Below are 19,625 nucleotides of genomic sequence, written 5' to 3'. Positions count from 1 at the left end.
GGGCCAGTGGGCCTCAGGGCCGTTTGGCGAGCGTCCACGGCGCGCACCCCGGCTGTGGCGCGCCCGTCCCAGATCTCGCCAGGCCCTCCGATCCACGAATCGCACAACCGCTCGGCCTGCGTGCCCTGGACCTGGACGGCCATGGCCCAGATCCATCTGCCTCGATTAGCGAGCGCCCATGTATACACCCTGCCTCCCGCCGTGCTCTTCTCTCGCTCACACGCTGTCCGCTGTCCTCCGCCATGTCGACCGAGCTGGACGCCCTGCCTTCCACCAAGGGCTATCACGAAATGTCCTCGCGCGAGATTCCTGCCGCCAATGCCGCGCCCTCCTGCTTCTCGGCCGACGATGAAGCCGCTGCCGCCAAGGGCGTCACTCGCCACGACCGCGTCGACATGTCCCGCATGGGCAAGACCCAGGAGCTGCAAAGGAACTACCGCCCGCTCTCCGCCATCGCCTTTACCGTCATCTTGCAGGGCACCTGGGAGGTCCTCATGACGTGCGTCCCGTCTTTGCTCGTCTTGCCCCTCACTGGCACTGACCTTGTCCCAGAGCAACTACCCAAGGCCTGGTTGACGGCGGCCTGGCCGGCCTGCTGTGGTCCTACGTGTGGACCTTCTTCGGCTTTAGCTTCGTCATGGCCTCGCTGGCCGAGATGTCTTCCATGTGCGTGCTGCCCACCCGCCTCATCTGACCTCACTCTGACTTTTAACAGTTGCCCCACGAGTGGCGGCCAGTACCATTGGGTATCCGAATTTGCCCCGGCCAAGTGGCAGCGCGGCTTGAGTTTCTTCACCGGTATGTCTTGCCGCACCCTCCACGCATACACCCAACGAGCTGACTGTGTCAGGCTGGATGAGTACCATGTCATGGCAAGCAGGAACCGCCTCGGGGCCTTTCCTTGTGGGCACGCTTATCCAAGGATGTGCCATAGTCGCCTACCCCGACTACGCTGCCGAAAACTGGCATGGGACCTTGATCGTCATAGCCATAGCCATCATCGTCTGGGGCTTCAACGTAGTAGGGAGCCGAGCCATGCCCATGCTCCAGAACCTGATGCTCATCGTCCATGTCCTTGGTTTCCTGACAATCATCATTGTCCTCTGGATCTTGTCCCCCCGCAACACCGCCGCAACCGTATTTACCGTCTTCACCAATGACGGAGGCTGGAACACCATGGGCCTGAGTTTGATGGTCGGACAGATCTCAGCCATATATGCCTGCATCTGTAAGCAATCGCCGACGCCGCAATCCAATCGCATTGCAGACTGCTAACCCAACCAGGTTCTGATGCTGCTGCTCACATGAGCGAGGAGATATCCGATGCAGGGAGAGTGGTGCCCAGGGCCATGGTTTGGTCGTACGTCATCAACGGCGCCATCGGCTTCGTCTTCCTCGTCACCTACCTCTTCATGATCACCGATATCGAGGCCGCTCTCGAGGACTGGTACCCACACATTTGGGTTTTCCGTCAAGCCGTGAATGACGCCGGAGTCATTGGCTTGAACGTCATCCCTACCGTGCTCATCTTCGCCGGCACTGTCTCCTACAACCTTTCGACCTCGCGCCAGACCTGGTCTTTCGCCCGTGACAGGGGTCTCCCGTGCTCCGGCTGGATTGCCAAGGTCGATCCGAAGCTGGAAATCCCGGTCAACTCAGTGACCGTCACAACCGCAATTACTATCGCCCTCTCTTTGATCAACATCGGGAGCGACGTCGCCTTCAACGCCATCATCTCCCTCAACGTCGTTAGTTTGATGGTTACTTACCAAGTCTCGATTGCTTGTATCCTCTGGCGCCGAATCTACCACCCGGAGACACTGCCGAGCTGTCGCTGGAGCTTGGGAAAATGGGGTGTCCCCGTCAACATTGCTGGCCTCCTATATTCCAGCCACGCCTTTATCTGGTCCTTCTTCCCCAATGCTACACCTACCGACCTTGAGAATTTCAACTGGGCTTCTGTCATGTTTGTTGCAGTCGGCATCTTTAGTACGGCCTACTACTACGCTAGGGGTAGGCATGCCTACAAGGGCCCCGTTGTGCTGACCGAGGGCTGGAAAGGTCAATGAAGCGGGACTCTGTCCATGCTTCTTTGATAAACACCTCATGTGCAAGTAATTGGCAGCCCAAATGTGGGTGGTGGGGTCCGGGGTGAAACATGTCTCATGTTCTTGGTGGTTGATGCCTGAGGCACACCGTTGCCTAGGTAAGGCATTAAATTAACATCAACCACTTGCGTCTGGAACGCAAGGTCAAAAGATACGTCCTTTAATCTATTTTCGTACATGTCAGCAGCTTTGTCCATGAAAACAGACTTGGATCCATCTGGACAGACGCATTCACTCAACCTCCCGTTCTCTCTACTACAAGTCCGCGACATCACACTTCCCCCTCCCTCTCCCCAGACTCCGTCTTTTCCCTTTTCCCAATAGCCTTATTCTTGCTCGAGCTGCCCTCCAACCCGCTCAAGATGTCTTCGCCCCATTGATCGCTACTCGGGATGATCATGTCAAACGTCTCCTTTATCACGGCGTACTGATAATAGCCACATCGGGCTATCGGCTGAGTCTTTGAGACGTCCAAAATGCCATCCGTCAGCACCTCATCTGCAATGTGCACGGCGACGACCTTCCCAATGACTACGTCGACAGTGCCCATGGGCGGATTCCCGGGCAGCCTCAGGGTGCTATGATACTCGCACTCAAACTTGACCGGGCTCCGCCTCACCATGGGGACGCGCGGCTCCTTCAGCACAGTGGTGAAGTCCTTTTCGAGCCGGGCGCGCTCGAACTCGTCGACATCAGCAGGGACCTGTTCTGCGGAGGCGTTCACGGCGTCGCGCAGGTCCCAGGTGGCCAGGTTCCAGGCGAAGCGGCCGGTGGCCTCGGCGTTGGCGACGGTGTCTTTTCTGCGACCCGAGGGCGTCTGGTTCGCGCTGAACATGACGTAGGGCGGGTCGAAGGTCAGGTTGTTGAACTGCGAATAGGGCGCGAGGTTGTGGGCGCCGGCGGGCGACACGCTGGAGATCCAGCCAATGGGCCGCGGGATGACACAGGCCGGCACGGGAGTCAACTATTGGAGGATTCGGCGGCTTATTGCGCATACCTTGAACGGATCGTGGGGGAGACCGTGGGCGGTCTTGCCGGGCTCGTAGAACATGACAAATCTGGAGTATAGGAGGTGCTTGGTGATCAGCTGGCTACGAGACGGAGATTTGGCAGCCACGGCTTGATGGGATTGTGGGCAAAGTGGAGAGTAGGGCGGAGTACCTAGGGCGGAGTAGGGCCAGCAGCAACCAACTGCCGACGGCGACGCCGGCGCGGGAATGGCAGAGCGGGGGTCGTGCGTGCACCGCCGGACAGCCGCCAGAGATTCGGCCCGCAAGCCGATCGGCGGGACCTGGATCTGGACCCCTCCACGGCTTCCTAATACGTACGTCACTGCCCGGGAAAAAGTACCAGGTAAAACGGCCTTCACCCTCGCCGCTCAACACCCGACCCTCCAACTGCCGTGTACATACCAGCCTGCTGCCACATACACACGTCCAAACATGGCAGCCGAGGCCCCCGCCGACCCGACCATCCCGCCCTCCGCCACTCATGCTCCACCGCCGCAACCACCCCAACCACCACCACACCCTGAAAAAGCACACATCCTCGTCACCGGCGCCTCGTCCGGCCTTGGCCGCGCCTTCTTCGAGCACTTCTCCTCCTTCCCGCCCGGCACCCACCACGTCCGCGGCATCGACGCCCGCCCCTACCCCACCCACCCGGCCGCCAGTTCCTGCTTCGTCGGCGCCTGCGGCACCTTCAATCAGGTTGACCTCACTGCCGAAGCTCTCGTCCGCAAGTTCGTGCAGAATGCAACCATCCCTGGCGCCGCCGCCGCAGCCCAGTCGCGCTCGCACTCGCGATCGACGTCCAGCTCCGCGCCTCTCGCCTCCCCCACTGTGCTCTTCCGTGACCGTCAGCACTCCTACTCCCGATGGCCCGACACCCCAGACACGGGCGACTTGCAGTCGAGCCCCTCCACCACACCAGCACAGTCACCATCGACCCTAGTCCCGCCATCAGCACCGCCCACCACCAAAGAAGCAAGAAAAGACTCCACCGCCCAACATCCCCCACGCGACGGAGGAGACCCACCAGCAGCCGCAGCCCCCTACGCCGGCCCCTTCACCCTCGTCATCCACAGCGCCGGCACCCGCGGCCTGGTCCCGTCTCACGAAGCCGCGCGCCCGCACGACGTCGCCGGCGCCGAGAGCATCGGCGCCATGGACGCCGCCACGATGCGGCGCACCTACGAGATCAACACCGTCGCCGCCTTCGTCCTGATCAAAGCCCTCCTCCCATCCCTCCTCCTCTCATCCCCATCCTCCTCCGCCGCCGCCTCCTCGGCCTCCTCATCCTCCTCAACCTCCACCATCTCCACCACCTCGACTTCTCCCGCCGCCCCCGCCCCCGCCAACAAACCCAAGTTCGTGCTCATGGCCTCCCGCATGGGCAGCATCGGCTCCAACGGCTCCAACAACAGCAGCGCAAGCAACAGCAACGCCCTCGGCGGCGGCGGCTACGCCTACCGCGCCAGCAAGGCCGCCCTCAACGCCGTCGTGCGCAGCTTCAGCGTCGACGTGCCCGACGTCGTCTTCGCGCTCGTGCACCCCGGCCGCGTCGAGACGAACCTGGTCAAGACGAAGGAAGAAGGCGCCGTCGACGTCGGCGAGAGCGTCGCCGACGTGCTGCGGCTGATCGACAGGCTGGGCGCGGCGGGCGAGGACGGCCTGCCGTCGGGGTGTTTTGTGGATAGGTGGGGGGAGACGATTCCGTGGTGATTTTGATGTATGTATGTATGTACTGGGTGGGTAGGTGGGTGTGGAGACTTTGGCTGGGGGGGGGGTTTTTTTGGGGGGGGTTTCGATATCCTTGTTGTCTACTGCTTTCTCTCTCTCTCCCTCTCTCTCTTTCTCTCTCTTCCCCCAGTTTTGGACATGACGATGGGATCAGAAGTGGGGAGGTGGGGGCCGAAAAATGTGGTCGTCTTGTTGTTTTCTTGCGCGTATATGTGCGGATTTAGATGCGGCGGGGGATTTTCACACTGTACAAACATGTCCAGGCACTATAGGAGTCCAATGCTCACATATATATCTCCGAGACAAATGAATCTAGGTAGTCTCAGCTCTTTTGGTTGCAAATCTCATTGCGAACTATGTGCATGTGAGCTGTGCAGGCTGAAATACTATGGGAAGGCCAAAGGAAAAAGAATCTTCCCCCCACACGACGGTAGGTCACGAAAGAGTGTTAGATCCTTCTTACGTAGGCATTGGAATCGTATATCCGGATGCATTTGTATAGTTTGAATGCTCGCATCTACTGCATCCGGATGTTTGCTTCACATGCCCATGTAGAAAGATCGTTTAAACCCATCTCGACGGCCGGATACTTGCTTCGATTGCCCGCACAAAGAATCGCCGTAGGTCAATACCCTTGATATACAACTCACCCGGGCACGGAGCGCGGGAAAAAATCGAGAGACCCGCTCGATCCGAGGTGGCATCATCTCAGAAGATGTGAGAGGGGAGCCAAGGAAGACACGAGACATGGACACAACGGAATTGCGGTAAGGACTGAGTGAGTTAATTGCGGTAAGGACTGAGTGGGTTTTGTCGGAGTGTCTACCAATTCTACTACCACACAAAAATCCCCTATGCAATTGAAGCAGATGTGCCCGGACGCAGATGGGAGTTTCTTCTTCTTTTTCTAAAAAAAAAAAAAAAAAAGAAAAGGACCCCGTACAAATAAATACGTCCGGACATAGAGACTGGATTCCACAGCCCAAGCACAGCAGCAGAAGACGCAGAGAATAATCAAATTGAAGCCAAGATCAGTATTATCAGAAGCCATGCAGCAATCTTAAAATGTTTCTCGATCCGAAGAGAATGTCAAGTTTCAAAATCCAATAAAAAAAAAAGAAGCAAGCAACAGCAGACACAAATTTGACACAATTCTTCGAGGCCCGCACGCACCCAACTTCTGGCCTCCATCCACACTACTACCTCCTCGATATGTTGTTTGTGTTCAGTAGTCCGACAGCTCGGCTCCTGCGCTATGTTTTTTATGGGTTTTCTGAGCGTTTGTGTACGGTGGAAGACAGGATCCGAAACGTCATGTTCGCTGCCAAAGTTGTTGGAGGGGGAGGGCCGCCTAGCAGCAGGTCGGTCGGCTGGTTGAGCCCGTTGGGAGCATGCATTGCACATCGTAACTGTGAACTCGAGAGCCGGCCGCGCGCCCCTGCCGACCATCGGGCGAGCTGCATATGCATGCTGAGACGGAGCAGTCGCTTCTGACGAAGCAGTCGAATCAAACGCACAAGTTGAATCCCGGGGGGTGGATCAGTGCTCCAGAAAAGCCAGTAGGAAAAAGCAATGAGCGCCGTCCTAGTCGGTCACTCAATCCTGATGCCTTACGCTGGCTCCCAAAGCTTGCGTTTGCCGCCACGGACCGAACGGGCAACCGGCGGCGGGCGGGCGTAGGAGTCGGGGTCGATGGGCCCAGAAGGCTCGGCGTTCTTGGGGGCGGAGGGGGGAGCACGGGGCGTGGGCGCAGCAGAGGGCGCGAAGTTTCCGCGACCGCGGTGGCCACCCCGTCCTCCGCGTCCGCCTCCACGGGGAGTGGGTATGGGGTGGGACCGGCCGAAATCGTTGGGGTCGAAGACCTGCTGCTGTCCCGCCTTGGGCTTTGCCGCAGGCGCACGCTTGAAGACGATTTCGTCCTCGTCCTCCGATTTCTGCTCGTTCACCACGACGCCGTCTTCCTGCTCTTCCTTCTTGATCCAAGCCTGTCTGTTCCTGAAGTCACGTTCCTCACGGCCGATGATGTCACGGATTTGCTCCAGACGCTTGGCACGGACGCTGAAGCGCTGGGCAATCGCCTGCTTCCTCGGGTCGTTGGTGAGCAAGATGAAGGACTCTGGCGAAATGTCGGGGTTCTGTTCGTGGTGGATGCGCCAAATCACATGGTTGTAGAACGGCTGGAGCGGCACAGGGACCACGGACTTGTTCTTTGGCTCGGCCTTGATGTCCCCATTGGCGCGCGAGTTTTTGCGCGACCTGGACTTGCCATGCTTGTTCACAGCCGTCTCGATCTTGTATGGGATGGCGTTCAGAAGACCGGGGCTTGTGGCAGAGTATGCGGAGCGCGGAGACTCTGACTCGCCTCCGTGAGAGCTCTCGGAAACCTTGTCGCCGTTGCTGCCGAGAGAAGCCAGGGAGTTGTTCAGTTCGTCGGCAAGCTCGTCGGCCTCGTCGGCGGACTCGGTCATGGAGAGCAGCGTCTCGGGAAGCAGGAAGCTCTCGACCTCCTCCCAGGTGCGGTAGATCTCATCCCCGCCCTGCAGTTGTACGAGGCCAGCGGCCTGGACCTCGGTGATTGAGGTGACGTCGTCGAGCCACTGGAGGGCTTCCTGGGCGTCGTTGGCCGGCTTGCCGCCAGCGCGCTTGATGCGGTCGATTTGCTCGAGGGCTGGGTGGCGGGTTAGGGCGGCTCAGCCGAGGGCGGCAGAGGACTCACTGTAGAGGGGTACGAAAAGGCGCATGGCGCCGTTGTTGATCCACTTGCGAATGCCATCGCGGGTGCTCTTCTTGACGCCGGCCAGGAAAGCCGACTCGTCGACGATGCAGTTGAATACCTTCCGCGCGGGCGCATCGGGCTTGGGCAGGCGGCCCTGCTGGGTGTGGCCGCGGGCCTGCGCGCGGAGCGGGGCGCTTGCGCGCATCGTAGGCGATGCGAGCAGAGTGGCCGTGGGCGCAGACGGCGGCGGCGGCGGCGGCGTTCACAGGGCTGGTGGTCTTCTTGGTTGGGCGATGTTGGGGGTCTGGGCAGTTAAGCAGCTGGGCGACGAGGCATCGCCGTGCGGGTTCGGCGCTGCAAGGGCCTAGGGCGAGGCTGGTCTGGAAGGGCTCACGCGGCGACCGAGTCTCACAGCAAGCTCATTTTCGGAGGTGGGTTGGTCAGAAGTCGGAGGCTGTGCGCGGGCGAGGTGCATGTCGGAGCGGGTCGAGGTGTGGGCGCCGTGGAGTCGCTGGGCTGGCGAGCCATGATTTAACCACGAGCGCCGCCCAGCCAGCAAGCCCTAAAGCCGGAGTCACTTGGACGTCTCACTTCACAACCAGACACGTTGCCGAGTCTCGTCGAGCCAGCCATTGTTACTTCTTCATGCATCCTGCATGCGCGGCCTTCTACGGCCCCGGCCGCCAGCCTGCACGCTGCGCATCGCCCTCACGCTCTCGCCCTGGCCTTTGACCGTGCCCGCATAGATCCGACCAAGGGTGTGTTGAGGCCTCAAGCCCGCCGCCCCTCCCGCATGACCGCGCAATCACCGGCCGCTCAGAAGCCCTCAACCTCCTCGCGTCCCCGACGTTCGCCTCCCAGGTCGGGCATCCAGCCCTTCGGCCGCTCTCGCCCACGTATGATCAGCCCATACAGCGCATTCTCAACCTTCTCCACGCAAGTCCGCATCACCCCCATCTTCTTGTCCACGTCGTCCGAGAACTTCCGGTCACCAATGTCCAAGCCCTCGAGATGCGTGCGCAGTTCCCGCATATCTTCCAGTACGTTCCTCTGCGACTTCTGCGCCGGCGTATCCACCTCCATCGCATCATCCTTCTGCTCCGAGTGCGTTGGGACGGGCTGTGGCCGGGATTCTCCGCCCGGCAGCGCTCCGCTTGTTGCCATTGCTGTGATTGCAAACCGCATGAGCTCGCCCACCATGTCAAAGACACCCAGAATGTAGTCCTCAGGCGTCAGTAGGATGGCACCGCCCTCGCTGCCCAGCTCTGCCAGTCTCTTGCATGACTCTTCGTACGAAATCAGGGACTGGGTCTCAAGGTAATGCTGAAAGCTCAGCGATTCCATGAACTCCTGGTGGCCTCCTGTGATGTTGCGCGAATAGCGGTAGGCATTGATACCCTGGAGGTCTTTCGAGACGGCCGCATACGTCTTTTTGATTGTATCCCAGTACTGTGCATTGGCTTTCGTGATGTTGGGCGGGATCGGCTGTCCGAGCTTGCGCATTCTACAAGAGCGTCAGTCGAGAGGTGCTTGCATTTCCTGCATGGCTTCGGCAAACGATGGGCAGCGCTGCGACGGCCGAGCAGTGGCGTTCTTGCGATGGGCTGGCGTACCTCTGAAGTGAAAAGATGCTGTTGACGGTTAGCAAGCTCCCATCGCAGGCATGGACTGCGCCGCTCACATCTTCTTGCTTGCAGCGGTGATGTCGCGCGAGGCCTTGATGATGCGCTCGCGACGGTCGTGATGCTCATCCAGCTCGGCGCGGAAGACCTCGAACATGGGCATGAACGGGGAGGGGCGCTGTTGTTTGCTGGAGTCCTCCATGGCTTCGGTGTACGTGCGCTTCTGGCCCATTGGGGTCGAGTGTAATGTGGTCGTGGAGTGCGCGCGGCCAGGGTAGGTGCTTCGAGGAAGGCGCGATGCGGGCAGCGCGTCTGACGCAAAGGCGCACAAACCCGCTCGGGCAGTTTTACGCGCCGGCAAGACTTGCCTCTCCTTTTCCACCCGCTGGCCGTCGCGCCGACCACCTGCTCGACTTACCTCCGCCGCGTCCGGTCCATCGCCTCTGTTTCCCGCCATGGCCCAATTGATCTCCAACCCTCGATATGTCTTCTCGGCTGCTTTCGTCCTGCGCGCTGTCCTGCTTGTCTACGGCCTCTTCCAGGATGCCTATTCACCGATGAAGTACACTGACATCGACTACTTCGTCTTCACCGATGCTGCCCGTTTTGTCTCCCAGGGCGCATCTCCATACAAGCGTGATACCTATCGCTACACGCCACTGCTTGCCTGGCTCATCTATCCTACCACATGGTCCCGCCTATGGTTTCACTCGGGCAAAGTCCTCTTCGCCCTCGGCGATATCATTGCCGGTTGGTTTATATACCAGATCCTGCGACGCACTGCCAAGATGCCGACCGAACGAGCGATAAAGTTTGCAAGTATCTGGCTTCTGAACCCTATGGTTGCTCAGATAAGCACCAGAGGAAGTTCCGAGGGCCTCCTCGGCGTTATCGTCACTGCTTTACTCTGGGCAGTTGTTCAGAGGCGCATCGTGCTCGCCGGGCTCTTGCTAGGATTTGCAGTGCATTTCAAGATATATCCATTTATTTATGCTGCCTCCATTGTCTGGTGGCTTGATGATCAAAATCTGGGTATGCCGAAAACGACTGCCCAGTCTGGGTCCCTGGCGTTCTTTAACAGAGCACGCATCACCTTGGCCATCGTTAGCCTTTTAACTTTCATGGCACTGAACGCCGTCATGTTTTTCATGTGAGTTTCGTCGAGCCCCACGTCCAATGTCGCTAATATACAGCCCAGCTATGGCGAACCTTTCCTCGAGCACACCTTCTTCTACCACGTCATTCGACTCGATCACCGCCACAACTTCTCGCCTTACAACACGATGCTCTACCTCAACTCATCTCCCATAGTCAAGCCAGTTTTGAAACTCGAATCCTTAGCATTCATCCCTCAGTTGCTTTTCAGCACCATCGCAATTCCCTTGGTACTTGCGAAGAAAGACCTACCTTCCACGATGCTTGCTCAGACATTTGCCTTCGTTACCTTCAATAAGGTCTGCACGAGCCAGGTCAGCCATCCGGTTCAATTGTGCGCTAGCCTTCGCTTACTAACATTCATTGATCAGTATTTCTTGTGGTATCTTATCTTCTTGCCTTTTTACCTTCCCACATCCTCTCTTCTTCAAACCCCTTCTAAGGGAATGACGGCCCTTGTCCTGTGGATTGTTGGACAGGTATAACTCCTTTGTTTCCACTGCCTCCGAAACCTACACTAACTCCTTTCAGGCGCTCTGGCTACAGCAAGGATACCAGTTGGAGTTCTTGGGCAATTCCACTTTCGTTCCCGGCCTTTGGTTGGCTAGTGTGGTCTTCTTCCTGATTAACACATGGATCCTCGGCGTTGTTGTCACAGACATCGGAAGCACAGAAACTACGAGTCTTGTCTCTGGAAGCGATAGGAAAACTTCCTGATATGTTTGATTCATACCTAGACGCAAATCCCTTGTAGTGGGTTGCAATTTATGGCGGCCATTTTATTTGGCTGAAATAGACGGACGGGACTTCTACAGCACCCACTCAAATACCTTCTGTCGTACGTCATGGTGATGGCAAACCATAATTTACACAGCCTTAGGAGATACGTTTTCACTGTTATGAACCGGAAGCGAGCATGTGGTCTGAAAGTAAGCTGGCAAGGTATTGTATTGTTGCACACGTGTATTTGCGTATCGTGCGCCTTGCGAGGCCTCGAAGCCTCAGTCTCACCATCAAGAGACCTTCGATTCCCTCTTCGATAGTGTGCACTGTTCAGCCAAAAACCCAGCAAACAGCGGAAAAGTTTCCCACCCTCCATTGAATTACTGCTGCCCATTCTTGAGCCACGAGAAGGCCGAAGCACCTCCAACTGGATTTGTAGATCGAGGCTTGCTTCCATTCCTTGTGGGTCCACTCATCTTGGACATATCAGTCGAAACGGTTCTCTTCGGCTGCTGAGGCTGCTGCTGTTGCTGAATATCTACACCAGCCGTAGACACGGACGATACACTTGTCACGCGGCGGCGACCCTCATCGAAAAAGCGCGACTGACTAGTGGGAGTAGACGCAGAAGCCGGGCCCTGCGACACTGATGGGGCGCGGGACGAAGTGCGAATGGGTTTGAGAACCTTGATCCCGGTATCACGGCGTTGGTACGTATCGTTGCTTGGTGCTTTGCTTGTACCAGCCCAGTCCATGGACTCCGACCTCTCGGATGTGCGCCGCCAGTTGCTCCAGACGGCAGGGGACGATCCTGTCCTAGGAAGGCTGGGCCCTGAAGATTCTCCTTCCGAGGATTCTTTTGCATCGCTCCGGATGCTCGAGCCCCAGGCTGGACGTTCAAGACTTCTACGATCGCTTTGAGAAGTGTTTCCATCTTCAGAGGAAGGGACGGTGACATTTCGGTCACTGTCGGATCCAGGAGGGGCAGGTGACACAGACACTGCTTTCAGTCCTTCCAGGGTCTGGGTCATGGAATTTCCCCCGACAGTTGCATGGCCTGTTGCGTTTTCTTGGTACGTATCCGGGTATTTGCCTTGCTCATTGGGCCTAACCCATGGAGAGCTGCTGACTTGGAGCGTCTTGAATGCGTGATCATCTTCAGGGCGTACCAATGGTACGGAAAGTTTGCTTCTGTCGTCATCGAACAAGGTCAGTGTGTTTGACGACAGCAGGATATCGGCATTATGTGACCGCAGCAAGTCACTGCCAAGGAAGACCTTGATAGCTTTTGACTCGTTTTCCGAAGCTTGAGACTCTACAACGGTGAAGTCAACGGTCAGCGAGGGTAGTTGAGGCGTGGGGCTACCGGAACGGGAAGAAGCTGGATAAGGTATCGCTTCGGGCAAATAAAGCTCGAGTTTGATTTTGCGACCACCGTCCTCGGAGCATCTAATCTCTGACTGGAAGCCCAGCTTGGTGATCAAGGCCAGATCCAAACACGAAGTGTAGGATCCGGTGCACACGGCCGCATAGAGGAGCGAGTCATGCTTGAAGTTCCGGTTGAGCCAGCAACGGATAATAGCCGGCACCGAACCCAGGATGAACAAGCCGGGGGCAAGGCGTGGAACCTCGAGCGTCGGAGCGCCAATAGGAAAGGTAGACTCAAGACCTAAGCTATTGGCACGACCAGAGGTGGCTGAATGTACGGATGCAGCAGCGGAGCTTTGGCGTCCATCCGACTTGTGGGAGAAACTCCGCTCCGTCATTGGATGACCACCAAGGCTGCTTCCGGTGCGTGGGATCAGGTCCATGGACGAGCGGGACGCGTGGGACCAGTGGCCTTGATTAGCCGTCTCATCAAAGCGAACACTATTTGCGCGTGAGGTTGTCCCAAGACGCCTTGGCTCTTCGTCCGCATCCAGATGCAAGCTAGACAGCAGATTAGTCGACTGGTCGTCAAAGCTGGAGAAAGCGTCGGCGGCAGGCTGCTGCAGAGGCACTGGAGAACGGTTAGCCATATGCTGGGGACTGGCTGAATCTCATGTTTGACCTTGCTGCGGAGTGCCGCCCAAAACACTCGGAAAAGGCGAGGAAGCGCCCCAGACAGACTTCACGCGGGCGTCCTCATCCTGCCTCCTCTCCAGGCGAGCGAGCCGGTCGGCGTGCTCGGTCTGGGTCTGCTGTACGCGCAGCATTTCGGAGTGGATGCGCCAGAGATCGTCGCGTGGAGTGAAGGAGACGCTCTGAGGATCCATCACAGAGAACATGCAGTTCCTATGCCAGCCGTCAAGCCGCAGTGTAGGTCCGGCACGAACAGAATGCAACCATCACCCAGCGGAGCAGCACAGCACCTCTCCGCTCCTCTCCTCCGTCACCGGTGTCCGAGCGGACGGCGGAGCCGCCAGCGACCCAAGATATGTGGCCTCGCTTGTGTCAACAGTGGTAGTATCACGCTCAGTAATGGTACTGTTTATCGGTGACGAGGACCACGGAGCCAGACGAGGCAAGGGAACCGGGGGGATGTCGCAGTAGATGCGCGGTCAGCGGACGGTGGAGAGCTGGTTGTGACTGAGGCCCAAGGCGGCCTGCAGCGTGAAGAGCGCGGCGGAGTGAGGCGAACGGTGACGGCGGCAGCGAGGGATGGGCGGCAGGCGTTGATAACAGCAAGCGGCACGGGCGAGGCAACGACGGGCAGCGGGGGGGTGGAACGGCTACAGGAGCGAATGCGTTGGATTGCGTCCAAGCCGAGCTCAGCGAAGCGAGGGCTGTGGAAGCTGGAGGCGTTGGCGTGAAGCTGTTGTTAGCTGAGGTTGGAGGTGCGAGCAGCAGCCGGGCGCCCGTGCAGATCACCAGGCGGGCGTCACTTTTAGTGGAAAGCAGCCGCCTGTTGTCACGTCCAAACACGCTAGCACCCAGTCACTCGTTTGCCACCATCGCGCAAGCACGAGTAAGCAGTAGTCTAATTGCTCATCTACCTACGTTCTGTCCCCGATACAGACGCGTTTCGCAACCGTGGCTCATGCAGGCGACACAGCCGAGCAAACCGAAACGCGGCACAGCACAGGATCAGAATCTACTCCACCCCTCCTCGTCATTCCACGCAGGGAGCACAAAGGGGATCTTGTCCGGGAGCTGATCCGGATAGGCCGAGGCAATCAAGCTCATCAGCTCGTCCACAACAATCTTATATGCTTGCGGCGTCAAATGCAGCCCTGAGCATTCCACGCCCGTGAGCCAAGGCCAACAGCGTCGCTTTCGAACATGACTCACCGTCGTACATGAAGTCCTCCAATTCCTCCGGACTCCTCTGCATGAAAATGGTGTGTAGGTCGAGCACGGGGATCTTCAAGTCCTCGCCTACCTTGCGCGCAGCATCAGCGTACTTTTTGGTGTTTGCGGCGGTGCGCTGAAGGCCGTTGTGGCCTTTCAGGATGTCGACCGGCTCCATCTTCCGCTCGTTGACAGGTGGAGGCGTGACGATGATCAGAGCCGGGCTGTGGGCCTTGACGCATTCATGCATGCATATGGCGCGGAGGTTCTGCGTGTACGCTTCCAAACAAACATGTTGCTTGCTGCTGCCTCCCGGGACACAGGCGTCGTTGGCCCCAAAGAAGACGGTCTGAGTTGTGGTCAGAAGAGTGGGCGGCACGGCGGGGCATGGGGCCACTACTTACCATCAGGCGCACTTTGGCATGGTCCGGGGCAGGCATGAGGCGCGGGAGGACCTTCAATGCCTTCTCGGTGTTGTACCCACTGCGCTGGATGAGTACAGGGCTACCACGGCTCAGAGGCTCACAGTTACTTGAACCCCCGATTCACCACATCGAGTCTGCGGGCATAGGCTGGTCGGCCATCAGCATGCGGTTCGTCGGCGGCGGCGGGGATGCGACGCACCCTGCTGCAGGGGGGCAGCGAAGCCAAAGCCGTCGCTTTCGCCTGAAGCCTGGGTGATGGAGTCTTGCGAGGCGGTCAGCGCGCGGTTACCTCACCGGTGTGTACCAACCTCCGAAGAGCAGTATCTGCTCATACAACGCAACCTGCCCCGCCGATGGTCAGTAGGGCGGGCGCACGCACGCGATTCGCTCGAGGATGCTGGGCGCTGACCATGGCGGCCGAGCGGTGTGCGGGCCGGTGCAAATCCTAGCTCGGGTTCTGATCTGTCCAGGCCAAAGACGAGGGACGGAGGGTGGGCAGTCGCATGACAGAGCGCAGGCTTTGTAGCCGGAACGCCGGTGCAAGAACCGCCGAGCTTGGGGCGTGCCGGCGCAGGGCGGACGCGATAGCAGGCAGCCGCGATAGCCAGCGCGCGGAGCCTCGCAGATGAAACATGGCGTCAGCACACAGCACGGTGGGCGGTCAGCTGCCCGCGCGCTGGACGCGCCGCGCATTGGGTCGGCTGGCGGTCGGCTGGCTGGACGATGGGTCGGGGTCTGCTCGATGGACTGCCGGCGCATGGGGCTCTAGTCTTCTATTGGACCCTAATATTGGACCCCCCGCCTGGTTCCTTGGGCCGGCGATGCTGCCAACTATCCGGGGCGCGTGCACACCGCGATGACCACATCTGCGGCGGGTGGTCATGTCCGCATCCTTGCGGAGATCCTCTTGTCGCTCTGAGTATTAGCTCTCCATCGTCCTCGCGCCCGACCTTCGCCCCGACCCCGTCCTCCTACCACATGCGAACAGAGCGGGCCGCCCGTGTGAACCACATGCAACATGCCCAAGTCCGTCTCGTCCTTCTACGACAACGCCGTGGACTCTGACGACGAGCCCGAGGCCGAGCATGACACCCTGCTCAACCACTCCGGCTACTTGGACGGCAGCGACAGCAGGCACCCGACCGCGCCTCCCTCGCCGGTAGCAACTCGCTCGAAGCTCCGCGCCGCCCGCTTCTCCGAAGCCAACCTGCAAGACCGCCTGCAGCCTCACCGTGCCGACGAGAACTCCAGTCTCTTGGGGAACAGAGACCACCGTGCCTACCATACCGCCGGGCCTGCCACTCCCCGTCCGCATGGCGCCCGTCAGGGCAGCGGCAGTGTGCGTCGCCCGCACCACCAGAGCCGCCGCCAGTCCTTCAGCAACCGCCTCGTGGCTGCGCTTGGCCAGGAGCAGCGTGACGCTCTTGGTGCGTCTGCCCTCTCTCCGCTGCTCCCTGCAATGCTGACTGTGTTTGAGTAGTAAACGAGCTCGCCGAGTCGAGGCACTCCGTCTTCCGCGATGATCGGGTATGGTACGATCAGTTTACGTCCACCGACTGGGTGCATGACAGCATCGCCGATGCCTACCGTGTCAAGGCCTTGCGTAGCCGCAAAGACATCCGGGGTCGGATGGCGGCGTGGTTTGATGGCGCCCAAGGCTGGATACTGGTTGCTATCATCGGCGTCTTGACTGCCTTGATTGCCTTTGTTGTGAACACTTCCGAAAGGACCCTGTTCGACTACAAACACGGCTACTGCAGTGTCCGCTGGTACTACAGCCAAAAGCAATGCTGCGCTGGTGCTTCCACTTGCGATCAGTGGAAAACGTGGTCTAACGTCATTCTCAACGAGAGGGTCGACGATATCTGGATTGAGTACTCTGTCTTCATCCTCTTCGCCGTTGGGCTGGCCATGATTTCGTGCCTCCTCACTCTCACCACCAAGACGGTCATCCCCTCGAGATTCAACCTCGCAACACTTGACGAGAACTTGGCCGCCGATACTCCCCTGCTTCGGGATGAAGAAGGCAACAAGCTCAACGCGAGCCCCCAGGAGGTCTTCGAAAAGTCCGGAATGCGCCCACCAATGGTCTACTACTCTGCTGCCGGCAGTGGCGTTGCTGAGGTCAGAGTCATTCTTAGCGGTTTTGTTCTTCACGGTTACCTGGGTTTCCGGACTCTTGTCATCAAGACCGTTGGCCTGATCCTCAGTGTGGCCTCTGGTCTCAGCTTGGGTAAAGAGGGGCCGTACGTCCATATCGCAACGTGCATTGGCAACATTGCTTGCCGTCTCTTCTCCAAGTATAACCATAATGACGCTAAGAGACGAGAGGTTCTCAGCGCTAGCGCTGCGAGTGGTGTTGCGGTGGCCTTCGGTGCGCCCATTGGTGGTGTTCTCTTCAGTTTGGAGGAAGTCAGCTACTACTTTCCTCCGAAGACCTTGTTTAGGACCTTTTTCTGCTGCATCGCCGCCGCACTCTCTTTGAAGTTCTTGAACCCGTACGGCACCGGCAAAATCGTCCTGTTCGAAGTGCGCTACCTTTCGGATTGGCATTTCTTTGAGCTTATCGCATACGTGATAGTTGGGGTCATTGGGGGTGTGTTGGGTGCTCTCTTCATCAAAGCGTCGAAGCTATGGGCACAGACTTTCCGCCGGATTCCAATCATCAAAAGGAGTCCCATTCTAGAAGTATTTCTGGTCGCCCTCCTCACTGGTGTGGTAAGCTTTTGGAACAGGTACACTAAGCTTCCAGTTGCGGAGCTGCTATTTGAGCTGGCCAGCCCTTGTGATACCTTCACAGAAGACGGAACCGGACTCTGTGCAACAAACGAGAGGATTCCCGAGATTATTTGGTACCTGTTCATCGCATTCGTCATCAAATCCTTGTTGACCATCATCACCTTCGGTATCAAACTTCCCGCTGGCATCTACGTCCCGTCCATGGTGGTTGGTGGCCTGATGGGTCGCATGGTCGGACATATTGTGCAATATCTGGCTCTCAACTATTCCTCCACCGGCCTGTTCGGCACATGTCACAAGGACGATAACCCAGAAGCATGCGTCGTTCCGGGAGTTTACGCCATGGTTGCCGCCGGAGCTACCATGTGCGGAGTAACAAGACTTTCCGTCACTCTGGCAGTTATCCTTTTTGAGCTGACCGGAAGTCTCAACCACGTCCTGCCCTTTTCTCTTGGCGTGCTGGTGTCCAAGTGGGTGGCAGACGCCATCGAGCCATTGAGTATCTACGACCTTCTCACGAACATGAACTCATACCCCTTCTTGGACAACAAGATCCGCCCGGTGTTCACGTCGCAACTGGGGGACATCACTCCGCGCGTTCGTGAAGAACGTCTGATTGATATCACAAACTCTCCGCTTGTGGCTGCAAAGCACCTGCGCTACCAGTTGCAGCATCTCCATATGGCAGGTGAGCTAGATGGTGGCCTACCCATTATCAGGGATGGTATTCTCGTTGGCCTCATACCCGCACCGGATCTTGAATTTGCCTTGGATAAACTTGAAAACGAGGAGAACACCCTATGCTTGATGTCTCCTGAGGTTGGATGGAATGCGCGCGAACAGCCGTCGGATGAGCAAGAGGAGGATCCGACCGATTTCACTCCTTATATTGATCCTGTGAGTCTGGTCCATTCCCCCGTTATTGACACGTTCTAGCTGACAACGACCCAGTCCCCGGTTGCCCTGGAATATCGTTCGCCGATGGACTTGGTTTACGAGTGCTTCGTGAAGCTCGGTCTCCGCTATATTTGCGTGCTCCGCGACGGTCGCTATGCTGGCCTCTTGCACAAGAAGGCATTCGTCAAGTACATGAAGGAGCTTGAAGCAGGTGAAGGTCATTGATGAAGGGCCCGTTCACCTAGTGTTCTTTCTCTCTTTCTCTCCTATTCGTATTCTTCACCCATTGCATATATTCTTTTCCAGGAGTCAAGTCCGACCGCCAAACCAAACCCCTGATAGCTGCTCGGCTGCATCCCCTAGTTTTACTTTCATTTCTAGAATCGGTGCATTATGTTCGGTGTTATATCGGGTCTCGCTCATGCCCCTTGCCGGGGTATGGTTCATATTTTTTGACTGGGAAATTTGGATTCTCAGGGTAACATTAGCCTCCGCTTTGTTCGCGTTCTCGAACATTCCATACATTGGCCTTTGTTTCTGTTCTGTCACGACTGTTGTATATGAGGTCATGATGGGGAGATTTAGTAACCTTGGAGAGCTGCTGGACATTTCGAGGCCTCGGCCTGAATCAGTGCGTACTGCATCATTCTTTTGTTTGCGATCTTCGTACAAAGCGAGAGAGAAATTTTGCAATTTAGATCGAAGTGCCAGCTCCTGCTTTAGATAGACATATAACAATTCCTCGCAAGAGGTCGAAACGAATGACTGAATCGTGTAGGGGACAGTGCAGCTGCTTTCTTTTACCTGCTGTACAAAAGTGAAGAATGCCAGATTATGTATCTGAAGTCGTAAGACTTCCCTTATATAAGATTTCACGTACATGGTTCGCTTAAGGTTATAACAACGTTAAGGTGGCTTAAAACCTTGTCCGGATGCTCTCATCTAAGTGGATTATTATAGTTTGATTTCTAGATGATAGATACTACAGCTATCCATTCACGGAATCCTTTACAACCCTAATTAGAAAGAGACTGCATTTAATCTATGTAGCTGATTGGACCTATAGCGTGCAATTTACTGTGGAGTTACAATGTCGACATCTACATTCGACTATTTCCTTTAGTGATTGCAGAGTAAGCTAACGCAGTGTCGAATATAGGTCGAAACATATTAATATTGTCTCGACCTGTTGAAAGTCCTCTTTATTACGACATTCAAGTAAGGCGACG

General features: G+C 57.4%; 9 protein-coding genes across 9 annotated transcripts; 4 read left to right on the top strand and 5 right to left on the bottom strand.

Annotated features, from left to right (window-relative positions):
• Positions 1 to 242: 242 nt before the first annotated feature.
• BKCO1_1900082 (gaba permease) lies at positions 243 to 2,069 on the top strand (the record flags this gene model as incomplete). Its single annotated transcript, XM_020272111.1, has 5 exons — positions 243 to 499; positions 553 to 666; positions 716 to 798; positions 851 to 1,228; positions 1,285 to 2,069. 5 exons carry the CDS (start codon positions 243 to 245, stop codon positions 2,067 to 2,069), a joined length of 1,617 nt encoding a protein of 538 aa, XP_020131282.1.
• A 310-nt stretch (positions 2,070 to 2,379) lies between these two features.
• Positions 2,380 to 3,159, bottom strand: BKCO1_1900081 (nitrilotriacetate monooxygenase component b-like protein; the record flags this gene model as incomplete). The annotated part of the gene is made up of 2 exons (XM_020272110.1): positions 2,380 to 2,976; positions 3,106 to 3,159. The coding sequence occupies 2 exons, from the start codon at positions 3,157 to 3,159 to the stop codon at positions 2,380 to 2,382; spliced, it is 651 nt and encodes a 216-aa protein (XP_020131279.1).
• A 391-nt stretch (positions 3,160 to 3,550) lies between these two features.
• BKCO1_1900080 (nad-binding protein) lies at positions 3,551 to 4,831 on the top strand (the record flags this gene model as incomplete). Its single annotated transcript, XM_020272109.1, has 1 exon — positions 3,551 to 4,831. The coding sequence occupies one exon, from the start codon at positions 3,551 to 3,553 to the stop codon at positions 4,829 to 4,831; it is 1,281 nt and encodes a 426-aa protein (XP_020131280.1).
• A 1,628-nt stretch (positions 4,832 to 6,459) lies between these two features.
• Positions 6,460 to 7,770, bottom strand: BKCO1_1900079 (thiosulfate sulfurtransferase; the record flags this gene model as incomplete). Its single annotated transcript, XM_020272107.1, has 2 exons — positions 6,460 to 7,517; positions 7,566 to 7,770. 2 exons carry the CDS (start codon positions 7,768 to 7,770, stop codon positions 6,460 to 6,462), a joined length of 1,263 nt encoding a protein of 420 aa, XP_020131396.1.
• A 611-nt stretch (positions 7,771 to 8,381) lies between these two features.
• On the bottom strand, positions 8,382 to 9,419 carry BKCO1_1900078 (translin-associated factor; the record flags this gene model as incomplete). Its single annotated transcript, XM_020272106.1, has 3 exons — positions 8,382 to 9,069; positions 9,179 to 9,196; positions 9,247 to 9,419. The coding sequence occupies 3 exons, from the start codon at positions 9,417 to 9,419 to the stop codon at positions 8,382 to 8,384; spliced, it is 879 nt and encodes a 292-aa protein (XP_020131326.1).
• Positions 9,420 to 9,642: 223 nt separating this feature from the next.
• Positions 9,643 to 11,059, top strand: BKCO1_1900077 (gpi mannosyltransferase 1; the record flags this gene model as incomplete). The annotated part of the gene is made up of 4 exons (XM_020272105.1): positions 9,643 to 10,337; positions 10,386 to 10,656; positions 10,714 to 10,821; positions 10,874 to 11,059. The coding sequence occupies 4 exons, from the start codon at positions 9,643 to 9,645 to the stop codon at positions 11,057 to 11,059; spliced, it is 1,260 nt and encodes a 419-aa protein (XP_020131321.1).
• Positions 11,060 to 11,445: 386 nt separating this feature from the next.
• Positions 11,446 to 13,320, bottom strand: BKCO1_1900076 (ubiquitin carboxyl-terminal hydrolase 19; the record flags this gene model as incomplete). Its single annotated transcript, XM_020272104.1, has 2 exons — positions 11,446 to 13,064; positions 13,116 to 13,320. 2 exons carry the CDS (start codon positions 13,318 to 13,320, stop codon positions 11,446 to 11,448), a joined length of 1,824 nt encoding a protein of 607 aa, XP_020131320.1.
• An 811-nt stretch (positions 13,321 to 14,131) lies between these two features.
• On the bottom strand, positions 14,132 to 15,172 carry BKCO1_1900075 (gdsl lipase acylhydrolase family protein; the record flags this gene model as incomplete). The annotated part of the gene is made up of 7 exons (XM_020272103.1): positions 14,132 to 14,277; positions 14,336 to 14,684; positions 14,740 to 14,818; positions 14,868 to 14,907; positions 14,960 to 15,022; positions 15,069 to 15,102; positions 15,170 to 15,172. 7 exons carry the CDS (start codon positions 15,170 to 15,172, stop codon positions 14,132 to 14,134), a joined length of 714 nt encoding a protein of 237 aa, XP_020131319.1.
• Positions 15,173 to 15,778: 606 nt separating this feature from the next.
• Positions 15,779 to 18,621, top strand: BKCO1_1900074 (voltage-gated chloride channel; the record flags this gene model as incomplete). The annotated part of the gene is made up of 3 exons (XM_020272102.1): positions 15,779 to 16,187; positions 16,241 to 18,396; positions 18,451 to 18,621. 3 exons carry the CDS (start codon positions 15,779 to 15,781, stop codon positions 18,619 to 18,621), a joined length of 2,736 nt encoding a protein of 911 aa, XP_020131318.1.
• Between the last annotated feature and the right edge of the window lie 1,004 nt (positions 18,622 to 19,625).

The sequence above is a fragment of the Diplodia corticola genome (genome assembly GCF_001883845.1).
Source record: "Diplodia corticola strain CBS 112549 chromosome Unknown scaffold19, whole genome shotgun sequence".
Classification (NCBI taxonomy): domain Eukaryota; kingdom Fungi; phylum Ascomycota; class Dothideomycetes; order Botryosphaeriales; family Botryosphaeriaceae; genus Diplodia; species Diplodia corticola.
Note: the sequence above shows the minus strand (reverse complement) of the source record. Positions and strands in the feature narration are given on the sequence as shown.